Source organism: Fringilla coelebs (assembly GCF_963513975.1).
Source record: "Fringilla coelebs genome assembly, chromosome: 3".
NCBI lineage: Eukaryota > Metazoa > Chordata > Aves > Passeriformes > Fringillidae > Fringilla > Fringilla coelebs.
The window spans coordinates 2,104,563-2,120,312 of NC_140030.1; the positions used below are offsets into that span (position 1 = coordinate 2,104,563).

The following is a 15,750-nucleotide window of genomic DNA, read 5'->3' on the forward strand; positions in this document are numbered from 1 at the left end:
GGGATGGGGTTGGGATGGGGTTGGGATGGGTTTGGGATGGGGTTGGGATGGTCAGGAGTAGTCAAGAATAGTCAGGAATGGGATTGGGATGGACTTGGAATGGGTTGGGATGGGTTGGGATGGGGTTGGGATGGTCAGAAATGGGTTTGGGATGGGTTTGGGATGGGTGTGGGATGGGCTTGATTGGGATGGTCAAGAATGGGCTTGGGATGGTCAGGAATGGGTTTGGGATGGGTTTGGATGGGCTTGGGATGGGCTTGGGATGGGCTTGGGATGGGGTTGGGATGGGTTTGGGATGGTCAGGAATGGGTTGGGATGGGCTTGATTGGGATGGTCAAGAATGGGCTTGGGATGGGTTTGGGATGGGCTTGGGATGGGTTTGGGATGGGCTTGGGATGGGTTGGGATGGGGTTGGGATGGGCTTGGGATGAGCCTTGGTTGGAAAAGGGATGAAGGTGGGATGGGATGATGGGATATTGGGATGATGGGATGGGGCAGGAGAACAGGTGGGCCTTGGTCATGTGGGTGACGGCGAACTCGCCGTCGGCGCTGGAAAAGAGGGAAGGGTCGGGAATGGTCAGGGATGGGGTTGGGATGGGTTTGGGATGGGGTTGGGGTGGTCAAGAATGGGGTTGGGATGGGGTTGGGATGGGGTTGGGATGGTCAGGAATGGGTTTGGGATGGGCTTGGGATGAGTCTTGGGATGGGCTTGGGATGAGTCTTGGGATGGGCTTGGGATGGTCAGAAATGGGGTTGGGATGGGGTTGGGATGGGGTTGGGATGGGGTTGGGATGGGGTTGGGATGGTCAGGAATGGGTTGGGATGGGCTTGATTGGGATGGTCAAGAATGGGCTTGGGATGGGTTTGGGATGGGCTTGGGATGGGTTGGGATGGGATGGGATGGGGTTGGGATGGGGTTGGGATGAGCCTTGGTTGGAAAAGGGATGAAGGTGGGATGGGATAATGGGATGATGGGATGATGGGATGGGGCAGGAGAACAGGTGGGCCTTGGTCATGTGGGTGACGGCGAACTCGCCGTCGGCGCTGGAAAAGAGGGAAGGGTCGGGAATGGTCAGGGATGGGGTTGGGATGGGGTTGGGATGGGGTTGGGGTGGTCAGGGATGGGGTTGGGATGGTCAAGAATGGGGTTGGGATGGGGTCAGGAATGGTCAGGGATGGGGTTGGGGTGGGGTTGGGATGGGTTGGGATGGGGTTGTGATGGGGTTGGGATGGGGATGGGATGGTCAAGAATGGGGTTGTGGTGGGGTTGGGGTGGTCAAGAATGGGGTTGGGATGGGGTTGGAGTGGCGTTGGGATGGGGTTGGGATGGGGTTGGGATGGGGTTGGGATGGGGTTGGGATGGGGTTGGGATGGGGTTGGAGTGGGGTTGGGATGGGGTTGGGATGGGGTTGGGATGGGTTTGGGATGGGCTTGGGATGGTCAGAAATGGGGTTGGGAAGGGGTTGGGACAGGGTTGGAATGGTCAAGAATGGTCAGGAATGGGTTTGCAATGGGTTTGGGATGGGTTTGGGATGGGTTTGGAGTGGGGTTGGGATGGGGTTGGGATGGGTTTGGGATGGGCCTTGGTTGGAGAAGGGATGAAGGTGGGATGGGATGATAGGATAATGGGATATTGGGATGATGGGATATTGGGATGATGAGATGGGGCAGGAGAACAGGTGGGCCTTGGTCATGTGGGTGACGGCGAACTCGCCGTCGGCGCTGGAAAAGAGGGAAGGGTCGGGAATGGGGTTGGGGTGGGGTTGGGATGGTCAAGAATGGGGTTGGGATGGGGTTGGGATGGTCAGGGATGGGGTTGGGATGGGGTTGGGATGGGGTTGGGATGAGCCTTGGGATCAGTCTTGGGATGAGCCTTGGTTGGAGAAGGGATGAAGGTGGGATGGAATAATGGGATAATGGGATAATGGGATAATGGGATATTGGGATAATGGGATGATGGGATGGGCCAGAAGAGGTGGGCCTTGGTCATGTGGGTGACGGCGAACTCGCCGTCGGCGCTGGAAAAGAGGGAAGGGTCGGGAATGGTCAGGGATGGGGTTGGGGTGGGGTTGGGGTGGGGTTGGGGTGGGGTTGGGATGGTTGGGGATGGGGTTGGGAAGGGCTTGATTGGGATGGTCAAGAATGGAGTTGGGATGGGGTTGGGATGGGTTTGGGATGGAGTTGGGATGGTCATGAGTAGTCAAGAATAGTCAGGAACGGGTTTGGGATGGGCTTGGAATGGGTTGGGATGGGTTGGGATGGGGTTGGAATAGTCAGGGATGGGGTTGGGGTGGGGTTGGAATGGTCAAGGATGGGGTTGGGATGGTCAGGGATAGGGTTGGGATGGGCTTGGGATGGTCAGGAATGGGCTTGGGATGGGTTTGGGATGGTCAGGGATAGGGTTGGGATGGGCTTGGGATGGTCAGGAATGGGCTTGGGATGGGTTTGGGATGGTCAGGGATAGGGTTGGGATGGGGTTGGGATGGTCAGGGATGAGCCTTGGTTGGAGAAGGGATGAAGGTGGGATGGGATAATGGGATAACGGGATAATGGGATAATGGGATGATGGGATAATAGGATATTGGGATAATGGGATAATGGGATAATGGGATAATGGGATAATGGGATAATGGGATAATGGGATAATGGGATATTGGGATGGGGCAGGAGAACAGGTGGGCCTTGGTCATGTGGTTGACGGCGAACTCGCCGTCGGCGCTGGAAAAGAGGGAAGGGTCGGGAACGGGGTTGGGATGGTCAGGGGTGGGTTTGGGATGGGGTTGGGATGGTCAGGGATGGGGTTGGGATGGGCTTGATTGGGATGGTCAAGAATGGGCTTGGGATGGGGTTGGGATCAGTCTTGGGATGGGGCTGGGATGGGGTTGGGATGGGTTTGGGATGGGCTTGGGATGAGCCTTGGGATGGTCGGGAGTGGTCAATAATGATCAGGAATGGGGTTGGGATAGGGTTGGATGGGTTTGGGATGGGTTTGGGATGGTCAGGGATGGGCTTGGGATGGGCTCAGGATGGTCAGAAATGGGTTTGGGATGTAGGATGGGGTTGGGATGGACTTGATTGGGATGGTCAAGAATGGGTTTGGGATGGGCTTGGGATGGGGTTGGGGTGGGGTTGGGATGGTCAGGGATGGGGTTGGGATGGGGTTGGGGTGGGGTTGGGATGGGGTTGGGATGGTCAGGGATGGGGTTGGGATGGGGTTGGGATGGTCAGGGATGGGGTTGGGATGGGGTTGGGATGGTCAAGAATGGGCTTGGGATGGGGTTGGGATGGGCTTGGGCTTGGGATGGTCAGGGATGGGGTTGGGATGGGTTTGGGATGGGCTTGGGCTTGGGATGGGTTTGGGATGGGGTTGGGATGGGATTGGGATGGGTTTGGGATGGGATTGGGATGGGGTTGGGATGGGGTTGGGATGGGTTTGGGATGGTCAGGAATGGGTTTGGAATGGGGTTGGGATGGTCAGAAATGGGTTTGGGATGGTCAGGGATGGGGTTGGGATGGTCAGGGATGGGGTTGGGATGGGGTTGGGATGGTCAGGGATGGGGTTGGGATGGGTTTGGGATGGGGTTGGGATGGGGTTGGGATGTTCAGGGATGGGGTTGGGATGGGGTTGGGATGGTCAGGAGTGGTCAGGAATGGGTTTGGGATGGGCTTGGGGTGGTCAGGGATGGGTTTGGGATGGGCTTGGGATGGGATGGTGAGGGATGGGGTTGGAATGGGGTTGGGATGGGATGGGTTTGGGATGGGATGGGATGAGGTTGGGATTGGCTTGGAGTGGGGTTGGGATGGGGTTGGGGTGGTCAAGAATGGGGTTGGGATGGGTTTGGGATGGGCAGGGATGGGGTTGGGATGATCAAGAATGGGTTTGGGATGGGGTTGGGATGGGGTTGGGATGGTCAGGGATGGGTTTGGGATGGGTTTGGGATGGTCAAAAATGGGGTTGGGATGGGTTTGGGATGAGCCTTGGTTGGAGAAGGGATGAAGGTGGGATGGGATAATGGGGTAATGGGGTAATGGGATATTGGGATAATGGGATAAAGGGATGATGGGATAATGGGATAAAGGGATATTGGGATAATGGGATATTGGGATAATGGGATGATGGGATAATGGGATAATGGGATGACGGGATGATGGGATAATGGGATAATGGGATATTGGGATAAAGGCATAATGGGATAATGGGATAATGGGATGATGGGATGATGGGATGATGGGATATCGAGATAATGGGGTAATGGGATGATGGGACAATGGGATAATGGAATAACAGGATAACGGTATAACGGGATAATGGGATAATGGGGTAATGAGATAACAGGATGATGGGATAACGGGATAATGTGATAATGGGATAATTAATGGGATATTGGGATGATGGGATAATGGGATGACGGGAAGGCATTTTGGGAATTCCTGTCGATCCCAGGAATCCGGTGCCGGCCGTCCCTCACTTGTTGTAGAGGACGAGGTCGGGGATCCAGATCATCTCGGAGGGCACGCGGATGGAGGTGACGTTGTCGTACTCGGCCGGGTCCCAGCGCAGTTTGTAATCGCTCCATTCCTGACGGACACACGGAGCCCGTCCAGGGGACGGCCACAAAGCTCCGTGGGAACCCAAATTCCCAAACCCCGACCCCAAACCCCAATCCCAAATCCCGATCCCAAATCCCACTCACAAATCGCACTACCAAATCCCAATCCCATATCCCAATCCCAAACCCCACTCCCAAATCCCAATCCCAAATCCCATTCCCAAATCCGAAACCCCAAATCCCAATCCCAAATTCCGATCCCAAATCCCAATCCCAAATCCCAAATCCCGTTCCCAAATCCCACTCCCAAACCCCACTCCCAAATCCCAATCCCAAACCCCAATCCCAAATCCCACTCCCAAATCCCAATCCCAAATCCCAATCCTAAATCCTGATCCTAAATCCCACTTCCAAACCCCAATCCCAAATCCAAATCCCAAATCCCGATCACAAACTCCAATCCCAAATCCCAATCCCACACTCAACTCACAAATCCCAATCCCAAATCCCATTCCCAAATCCTGTACTCCAATCCCAAATCCCAATCCCAAATCCTGAACCCCAATCCCAAATCCCAATCCCACCTACAACTCCCAAATCCCAATCCCATTCCCAAAATCCAATCCCAAATCCCAATCCCACACTCAACTCACAAATCCCAATCCCAAATCCCATTCCCAAATCCAAAATCCCAAATCCCGAATCCCAATCCCAGATCTCAAATCCAAATTCTAAATCCCATCCCAAACCCTAATCCCAAATCCCAATCCCAGTTCCAATCCCAAATCCCAAATCCCAAATCCCAAATCCCAAATCCCAAACCCCAATTCCCAAATCCCCAAACCCCAATCCCAAATCCCAAATCCCCAATCCCAAATTCCCAAATTCCCAAATTCCCGAATTCCCAAACCCCATCACCTGTTTCAGCCAGACGTTGGTGGTCACCATCATTCTCCAAATCCCAATCCCCAAATTCCCAATCCCAAATCCCAAACCCCATTCCCAATCCCAAATCCCCAAATCCCCAATCCCAAATTCCCAATTCCCAAATTCCCCAATTCCCAAATTCCCAAATCCCAAATTCCCATCACCTGTTTCAGCCAGACGTTGGTGGTCATCATCATTCTCCAAATCCCAATCCCAAATCCCCAAATCCCAAATCCCCAATCCCAAATCCCAAATCCCAATTCCCAAATCCCCGAATTCCCAATCCCAAATCCCAAATCCCAAATCCCAAATTCCCATCACTTGTTTCAGCCAGACGTTGGTGGTCATCATCATTCTCCAAATCCCAAATCCCAAATTCAATTCCCAAATCCCAAATTCCCAAATTCCCAAACCCCAATTCCCAAATTCCCAAATCCCCAATCCCAAATTCCCAATCCCCAAATTCCCAAATTCCCAAATCCCAGCACCTGTTTCAGCCAGACGTTGGTGGCCATCATCATTCTCCAAACCCCAATTCCCAAATCCCTGATCCCAAACCCCAATTCCCAAATCCTAAATCCCCAATCCCAAATTCCCCAATCCCCAAACCCCATTCCCAATTCCCAAATCCCAAATCCCAAATTCCAAATCCCAGCACCTGTTTCGACCAGACGCCGGTGGCCATCATCATTCTCCAAACCCCAATCCCAATCCCAAACCCCAATCCCAAATCCCCAAATCCCCAATCCCCAATTCCCAAATCCCAAACCCCAATTCCCAAATCCCCAATCCCAAATTCCCAATCCCCAAATTCCCAAATCCCAAACTCCAGCACCTGTTTCAGCCAGACGTTGGTGGCCATCATCATTCTCCAAATCCCAATCCCAAACCCCAATCCCAAATCCCCAAATCCCCAAATTCCCAAATCCCCAAACCCCAAATCCTAAACCCCAATCCCCAAATTCCCAAATCCCAGATCCCGGTACCTGTTTCAGCCAGACATCGGTGGCCATCATCATTCTCCAAACCCCAATCCCAAATCCCCAAACCCCAAATTCCCAAATTCCCAAATCCCAAATCCCAAATTCCCAAATCCCGGTACCTGTTTCAGCCAGACGTTGGTGGCCATCATCATTCTCCAAACCCCAATTCCCAAATCCGAATCCCAAATCCCAAATCCCAAACCCCAGATCCCTGATCCCAAATCCCAATCCCAAATCCCAAATCCCAAATCCCAAATCCCAATCCCAAATCCCAAATTCCCAAATCCCAGATCCCGGTACCTGTTTCAGCCAGACATCGGTGGCCATCATCATTCTCCAAACCCCAATCCCAAATCCCCAAACCCCAAATTCCCAATCCCCAATCCCAAACCCCAAACCCCAAACCTCAATTCCCAATTCCCAAATCCCATTCCCCAAATCCCCAATCCGAAATCCCCAAATCCCCAAATCCCCAAATCCCAAATCCCAAATCCCAAACCCCAGCACCTCTTTCAGCCAGACCTTGGTGGTCATCATCTGCTTCTCCAAACCCCAATCCCAAACCCCAAATCCCAATCCCAAACCCCGTTCCCAAATCCCAATCCCAATCCCAAATTCCCAAATCCCAATCCCAATTCCCCAATCCCAAATTCACAAAACCCAAATTCACACACCCCAAATCCCAAACCCCCTTCCCAATCCCAAATCCCAAGCCCCAATCCCAAATCCCAAATCCCCAATCCCAAATTCCCAAATTCCCAAATCCCAGCACCTGTTTCAGCCAGACGTTGGTGGTCATCATCATTCTCCAAACCCCAAATCCCAAATCCCTGATCCCAAACCCCAATTCCCAAATTCCCAAATCCCCAATCCCAAATTCCCAATCCCAAATCCCAGATCCCAAATTCCCATCACCTGTTTCAGCCAGACCTTGGTGGTCACCATCATTCTCCAAACCCCGATCCCAATCCCAAATCCCAAATTCCCAAATCCCTGATCCCAAATCCCAATTCCCAAATTCCCAAATCCTTGATCCCAAACCCCAATCCCAAACCCCAAATTCCCAAATCCCAATTCCCAAATTCCCAAATTCCCGAATCCCCAAACCCCATCACCTGTTTCAGCCAGACGTTGGTGGTCATCATCATTCTCCAAACCCCAACTCCCAAATCCCAAACCCCCAAACCCCAATCCCCAAATTCCCAAATCCCCAAACCCCAAATTCCCAAATCCCAAATTCCCAAATCCCAAACCCCAAATTCCCAAATCCCAAACTCCAGCACCTGTTTCAGCCAGACGTTGGTGGTCATCATCATTCTCCAAACCCCAATCCCAAATCCCAAACCCCAACTCCTAAATCCCAAATCCCCAAATCCCAAATCCCCAAATCCCCAAATCCCAATTCCCAAACCCCAAATTCCCAAATCCCAATTCCCAATCCCAAATCCCCAAACCCCAAATCCCCAAATCCCCAAATTCCCAAATTCCCAAATTCCCAAACCCCAGATCCCGGTACCTGTTTCAGCCAGACGTTGGTGGTCATCATCTGGTTCTTCTCATCCTGCGGTGGGAAAGGCGGATGAGCCGCGAGATCCCGAGGGATTCGGGGATTGTCCCCAAATCCCAGGGATCCCAGAATTCCAGGGATTGTCCCGACATCCCAGGGATTGTCCCTAAATCCGGGATTTTCCCAGAATTCCAGGGATTGTCCCTAAATCCCAGGGATTATCCCTAAATCCAGGCATTGTCCCTAAAATCCAGGCATTCCTAAATCCCAGAGATTGTCCCTAAAATCCAGCGATTGTCCCTAAATCCAGAGATCCCAGAATTCCAGGAATTGCCCCTAAATTCCCAGGGATTGTCCCTAAAATCAAGGCATCCCAAAATTCCAGGGATTGTCCCTGAAATCCCAGGGATTGTCCTGAAATCCAGGGATTGTCCCGAAATCCCAGAGATCCCAGAATTCCAGGAATTGTCCCTAAATTCCAGGGATCCCGGAATTCCATGAATTGTCCCTGAATCCCAGGGATCCCAGAATTCCAGGGATTGTCCCTAAATCCAGGGATTGTCCCGAAATCCAGGGATTGTCCCGAAATCCAGGGATTGGGTCTAAAATCTGAGGATTGTCCCTAAATCCCAGGGATTGTCCCTAAAATCTGGGGATTGTCCGGAAATCCCAGGGATCCCAGAATTCCAGGGATTGTCCCAAAATCCAGGGATTGTCCCTAAATACAGCGATCCCAGAATTCCAGGGATTGTCCCGAAATTCCAGGGATCCCAGAATTCCAGGGATTGCCCCTAAATTCCCAGGGATTGTCCCTAAAATCAAGGCATCCCAGAATTCCAGGGATTGTCCCGAAATCCCAGGGATTGTCCCTAAATCCAGGGATTGTCCCGAAATCCCAGGGATTGTCCCTAAATCCAGGGATTGTCCCTGAATCCCAGGGATCCCAGAATCCCAGGGATTGTCCCAATATCCCAGGGATTGTCCCGAAATCCCAGGGATTGTCCCCAAATCCCAGGGATCCCGGAATTCCACTAATTGTCTCTAAATTCCAGGGATCCCCGAATTCCAGGGATTGTCCCTAAAATCTGAGGATTGTCCCGAAATCCCAGGGATTGTCCCGAAAGTCCAGGGATTGTCCCGAAAGTCCAGGGATTGTCCCTAAATCCCAGGGATTGTCCCGAAATCCAGGGATAATCCCTAAAATCCAAGTATCCCAAAATCCCAGAGATTGTCCCTAAATCCCAGGGATCCCAGAATTCCAGGGATTGCCCCTAAATCCAGGGATTGTCCCTAAATCTCAGGGTTTGTCCCGAAATCCAGGCATCTCAGAATTCCAGGGATTGTCCCGAAATCCCAGGGATCCCAGAATTCCGGGGATTGTCCCGAAATCCCAGGGATCCCAGAATTCCCAGCCCTGCTCCGGGATCGGCTCCTTGGGATGAGTTTTCCTGGGATTTGTGGGCATGAGAGGGGAGCAGGGAATCAGATCTGGGATATGGGATGTGGGATAGGGAATGTGGGATATGAGATATGGGATGTGGGATATGGGATAGGGGATATGGGATATGGGATATGGGATATGGGATATGGGATATGGGATATGGGATAGGGGATAGGGGATGTGGGATATGGGATATGGGATATGGGATATGGGATAGGGGATATGGGATAGGGGATGTGGGATATGGGATAGGGGATAGGGGATATGGGATAGGGGATATGGGATAGGGGATGTGGGATATGGGATAGGGGATATGGGATATGGGATATGGGATATGGGATATGGGATATGGGATAGGGGATAGGGGATGTGGGATATGGGATATGGGATATGGGATATGGGATAGGGGATAGGGGATATGGGATATGGGATAGGAAAGAGACACGGGATGGGGGGATGTAGGAATGGGAATCACAGCTGCAGAATCCCGGGAATTTCAACCAAAGTATCCTGGGAATTTTGCAGCACTGAATCCCAGGAATTTCACCCCCAACAACCCAGAAATTCCAAGCACAGAATTCCAGCAATTTCTTCCCAAAATCCCAGGAATCTCATCCCTGGAATCCCGGGAATCACATCCCCACAATCCCGGGATTTCCATCCCCAGAATCCCAGTAATTCCATCCCCACAATCCCTGGAATCTCCTCCCCAGAAACCCAGGAATCTCATCCCCAGAATCCCGGGATTTCTATCCCCAGAATCCCAGGAATTCCCACAATCCCACAATCCCAGGAATTCCCACAATTCCCAGAATTCCCAATATCCCAGATTCCCCGGGCGCACCACGTCGATGAGCTGGGCGATGGAGAGGCCGAAGCGCACGATGACGACGTCGGAGGTGTTCCCATGAATTCCCACCCCACAATCCCATGAATTCCCAATCCCACATTCCCATGAATTCCCAATCCCAGATTCCCAGAATTCCCACAATTCCCGGAATTCCCAATATCCTGGATCCCGGGCGCACCACGTCGATGAGCTGGGCGATGGAGAGGCCAAAGCGCACGATGACGACGTCGGAGGTGTTCCCATGAATTCCCACAATCCCAGAATCCCATGATTTCCCTCCCCACAATCCCAGGAATTCCCACAATCCCGGAATTCCCGGCGCACCACGTCGATGAGCTGGGTGATGGAGAGGCCGAAGCGCACGATGACGACGTCGGAGGTGTTCCCATGAATTCCCACCCCACAATCCCAGGAATTCCCACAATTCCCAGAATTCCCAATATCCCGGATTCCCGGCGCACCACGTCGATGAGCTGGGCGATGGAGAGGCCGAAGCGCACGATGACGACGTCGGAGGTGTTCCCATGAATTCCCACAATCCCACAATCCCATGAATTCCCAATCCCACAATCCCAGGAATTCCCACAATCCCATGAATTCCCAATCCCAGAATTCCAGGAATTCCCACAATTCCCGGAATTCCCGGCGCACCACGTCGATGAGCTGGGCGATGGAGAGGCCGAAGCGCACGATGACGACGTCGGAGGTGTTCCCATGAATTCCCACAATCCCACAATCCCAGGAATTCCCAATCCCACAATCCCAGGAATTCCCACATTCCCAGAATTCCCAATATCCCGGATCCCCGGGCGCACCACGTCGATGAGCTGGGCGATGGAGAGGCCGAAGCGCACGATGACGACGTCGGAGGTGTTCCCATGAATTCCCACCCCACAATCCCAGGAATTCCCACAATCCCAGAATTCCCAGAATTCCCAGAATTCCCAGAATTCCCAATATCCCGGATTCCCGGCGCACCACGTCGATGAGCTGGGCGATGGAGAGGCCGAAGCGCACGATGACGACGTCGGAGGTGTTCCCATGAATTCCCACCCCACAATCCCGGGATTTCCCTCCCCACAATCCCAGGAATTCCCAATCCCAGGAATTCCCACAATTCCCAGAATTCCCAATATCCCGGAATTCCCGGCGCACCACGTCGATGAGCTGGGCGATGGAGAGGCCGAAGCGCACGATGACGACGTCGGAGGTGTTGGGCACCGGCCGTGACCAGCGGTTGTACCCCGAGAAGAGGCGCTGGAAGAGCCGGTCCTCGGCGTGGCTGCGACGCTGAGCCTGGGCTGGACGGGGGGGAAAATATGATGGGGTTAATCCTGGAATGTTCTGGAATTATTGGGGAATTATTGGGGAAATTATCGGGAATTAATAGGGAATTAATCGGGAATTAATGGGGAGTTAATGGGGATTTATTGGGGAATTATTGGGGAATTAATTTAAAATTAATCGGGAATTAATCAGGAATTATTGGGGAATTATTGGGGATTTATTGGGGAATTATTCAGGAAATAACCAGGAATTATTGGGGAATTATTGGGAAGTTGTTGGGGATTATTGGGGAATTATTGGGAATTATTGGGGAATTATTGGGGATTTATCAGGGAATTATTGGGAATTAATCGGCAGTTAATGGGGAATTAATCAGAAATTATTGGAGAATTTATCAGGAATTATTGGGGAATTATTGGGGAATTATTGGGGAATTATTGGGGAATTATTGGGGAATTATCAGGAATTATTGGGGAAATTATCGGGAATTATTGGGGAATTATTGGGGAATTATTGGGGAATTATTGGGGAATTATTGGGGAATTAATCGGGTAATAATGAGGAGTTAATGAGGAATTATTGGGGAGTTAATGGGGAATTATTGGGAATTATTGGGGAATTAATGGGGAATTATTGGGAATTATTGGGGAATTATTAGAGAATTATTGGGGAGTTATTGGGGAATTATTCGGAATTATTGGGGAATTATTGGGAATTATTGGGGAATTATTGGGGAATTAATTGGGAATTATTGGGGAATTATTGGGGAATTAATGGGGAAATTATCAGGAGTTAATTGGGAATTATTGGGGAATTATTTGGGAATTAATCAGGGATTATTGGGGAATTATTGGGAATTATTGGGGAATTATTGGGGAGTTATTCGGGAATTTTTGGGGAATTATTGGGGAATTATTGGGAATTAATCGGGAGTTAATGGGGAATTAATCGGGAATTATCGGAGAATTTATCAGGAATTATTGGGGAATTAATGGAGAAATTATCAGGAGTTAATTGGGAATTATTGGGGAATTATTGGGGATTTATTCAGGAATTTTTGGGGATTTATTCAGGAATTATTGGGGAATTATTGGGGATTTATTGGGGAATTATTCAAGAAATTATTGGGAATTATTGGGGAATTATCAGGAATTATTGGGGAGTTATTGGGGAATGAGCCGCTCCTCGGCGTGGCTGCGACGCTGACACTGACCTGGATAGGGGGGAAAAAGGAGGGGGTTAATCCTGGAATGTTCCAGAATAAATCAGGAAATTATTGGGAATTATTGGAGAATTTATCGAGAATTATTGGGGAATTAATCGGGAAATAATGGGGAGTTAATGGGGAATTATTGGGGAATTATTGGGGAATTAATTGGGACTTAATGGGGAGTTGTTGGGGATTTATTGGGGAATTAATCAGGAATTAATCAGGATTTATTGGGGAATTATTGGGGAATTATTGAGGAATTAATCAGGAATTATTGGGTAATTATTGGGAATTAATCGCAAATTATTCGGGAGTTAATGGGAAATTATTGAGAATTATTGGGGAAATTATCAGGAATTATTGGGAATTATTGGGGAAATAATGAGGAGTTAATAGGGAATTATTGGGGAGTTAATGGGGAAATTATTGGGAATTATTGGGGAATTATTGGGGAATTATTGGGGAATTATCGGGAATTATTGGGAATTATTGGGAATTATTGGGGAATTATTGGGGAATTATTGGGAATTATTGGGAATTATTGGGGAATTAATGGGGAATTATTGGGGAATTATTGGGGAATTATTGGGGAATTACTGGGGAAATAATGGGGAGTTAATGGGGAAATTATCAGGAATTATTGGGGAATTTATCAGGAATTATTGGGAATTATTGGGGAATTATTGGGGAATTATCAGGAATTATTGGGGAATTATTGGGGAGTTATTGGGGAATGAGCTGCTCCTCGGCGTGGCTGCGACGCTGACACTGGGCTGGATAGGGGGGGAAAGGGAGGGGGTTAATCCTGGAATGTTCTGGAATTATTGGGGAAATTATCGGGAATTATTGGGGAATTCATCAGGAATTTATCAGGAATTATTGGGAATTAATGGGGAAATTATCAGGAGTTAATTGGGAATTATTGGGGAATTATTGGGGAATTAATTGGGAATTATTGGGGAATTAATGGGGAAATTATCAGGAGTTAATTATCGGGAATTATTGGGGAATTATTGGGGAATTAATCAGGGATTATTGGGGAATTATTGGGGAATTATTGGGAATTAATGGGAAATGATTGCGGAAATAATGGGGAATTATTGGGAAATTATTGGGAATTAATTGGGAATTATTGGGGAATTATTGGGGAATTAATGGGGAAATTATCAGGAGTTAATTGGGAATTATTGGGGAATTATTGGGGAATTATTGGGGAATTATTGGAGAATTATTGGGGAAATTATCGGGAATTATTGGGGAATTAATCGGGAAATAATGGGGAGTTAATGGGGAATTATTGGGGAGTTAATGGGAAAATTATCAGGAGTTAATTGGGAATTATTGGGGAATTATTGGGGAATTATTGGGGAATTATTGGGAATTATTGGGGAATTATCAGGAATTATTGGGGAGTTATTGGGGAATGATTGGGGAATTATTGGGGAATTAATGGGGATTATTAGGGAATTATTGGGGAATTATTGGGAATTAATCAGGAATTATTGGGGAATTATTGGGAATTAATCAGGAATTATTGGGGAATTATTGGGGAATTATTGGGGAATTAATGGGGAAATTATCAGGAGTTAATTGGGAATTATTGGGGAATTATTGGGGAATTATTGGGGAATTATTGGGAATTATTGGGGAATTATTGGGGAATTATTGGGGATTAATCGCAAATTATTCGGGAGCTAATGGGAAATTATTGAGAATTATTGGGGAAATTATCAGGAATTATTGGGAATTATTGGGGAAATAATGAGGAGTTAATAGGGAATTATTGGGGAGTTAATGGGGAAATTATCGGGAATTATTGGGGAATTATTGGGGAATTATCGGGAATTATTGGGAATTATTGGGGAATTATTGGGGAGCTATTGGGGAATGATTGGGGAATTATTGGGGAATTATTGGGGAATTATTGGGGAATTATTGGGAATTATTGGGAATTATTGGGGAATTATTGGGGAGTTATTGGGGAATGAGCCGCTCCTCGGCGTGGCTGCGACGCTGAGCCTGGGCTGGACGGGGGGGAAAAGGGAGGGGGTTAATCCTGGAATGTTCTGGAATTATTGGGGAATTATTGGGAATTATTGGGGAATTTATCAGGAATTATTGCGGAATTATTGGGAATTAATGGGGAAATTATCAGGAGTTAATTGGGAATTATTGGGGAATTATTGGGGAATTAATTGGGAATTATTGGGGAATTAATGGGGAAATTATCAGGAGTTAATTATCGGGAATTATTGGGGAATTATTGGGGAATTAATCAGGGATTATTGGGGAATTATTGGGGAATTATTGGGGAATTATTGGGAATTAATGGGAAATGATTGCGGAAATAATGGGGAATTATTGGGAAATTATTGGGAATTAATTGGGAATTATTGGGGAATTATTGGGGAATTAATGGGGAAATTATCAGGAGTTAATTGGGAATTATTGGGGAATTATTGGGGAATTATTGGGGAATTATTGGAGAATTATTGGGGAAATTATCGGGAATTATTGGGGAATTAATCGGGAAATAATGGGGAGTTAATGGGGAATTATTGGGGAGTTAATGGGAAAATTATCAGGAGTTAATTGGGAATTTATTGGGGAATTATTGGGGAATTATTGGGGAATTATTGGGAATTATTGGGGAATTATCAGGAATTATTGGGGAGTTATTGGGGAATGATTGGGGAATTATTGGGGAATTAATGGGGATTATTAGGGAATTATTGGGGAATTATTGGGAATTAATCAGGAATTATTGGGGAATTATTGGGAATTAATTGGGAATTATTGGGGAATTAATCAGGGATTATTGGGGAATTATTGGGGAATTATTGAGGAATTATTGGGGAATTATTGGGGAATTATTGGGGATTATTGGGGAATTATTGGGAATTACTGGGAATTATTGGGGAATTATTGGGAATTATTGGGGAATTATTGGGGAATTATTGGGGAATTATTGGGGATTATTGGGGAAATTATCGGG

General features: G+C 48.5%; 1 protein-coding gene across 1 annotated transcript in view; it reads right to left on the reverse strand.

The window, feature by feature from the left end:
- Positions 1-15,750, reverse strand: part of CHRNA2 (cholinergic receptor nicotinic alpha 2 subunit) — a gene marked incomplete at both ends in the record, with an annotated part of 37,721 nt that overhangs the window by 5,366 nt on the left and 16,605 nt on the right. The window contains 3 exons of the mRNA XM_084201651.1: positions 4,470-4,579; positions 7,977-8,021; positions 11,414-11,559. Coding sequence (XP_084057777.1) covers positions 4,470-4,579; positions 7,977-8,021; positions 11,414-11,559 — 301 coding nt within the window. The remainder of the gene's footprint in view (positions 1-4,469; positions 4,580-7,976; positions 8,022-11,413; positions 11,560-15,750) is intronic.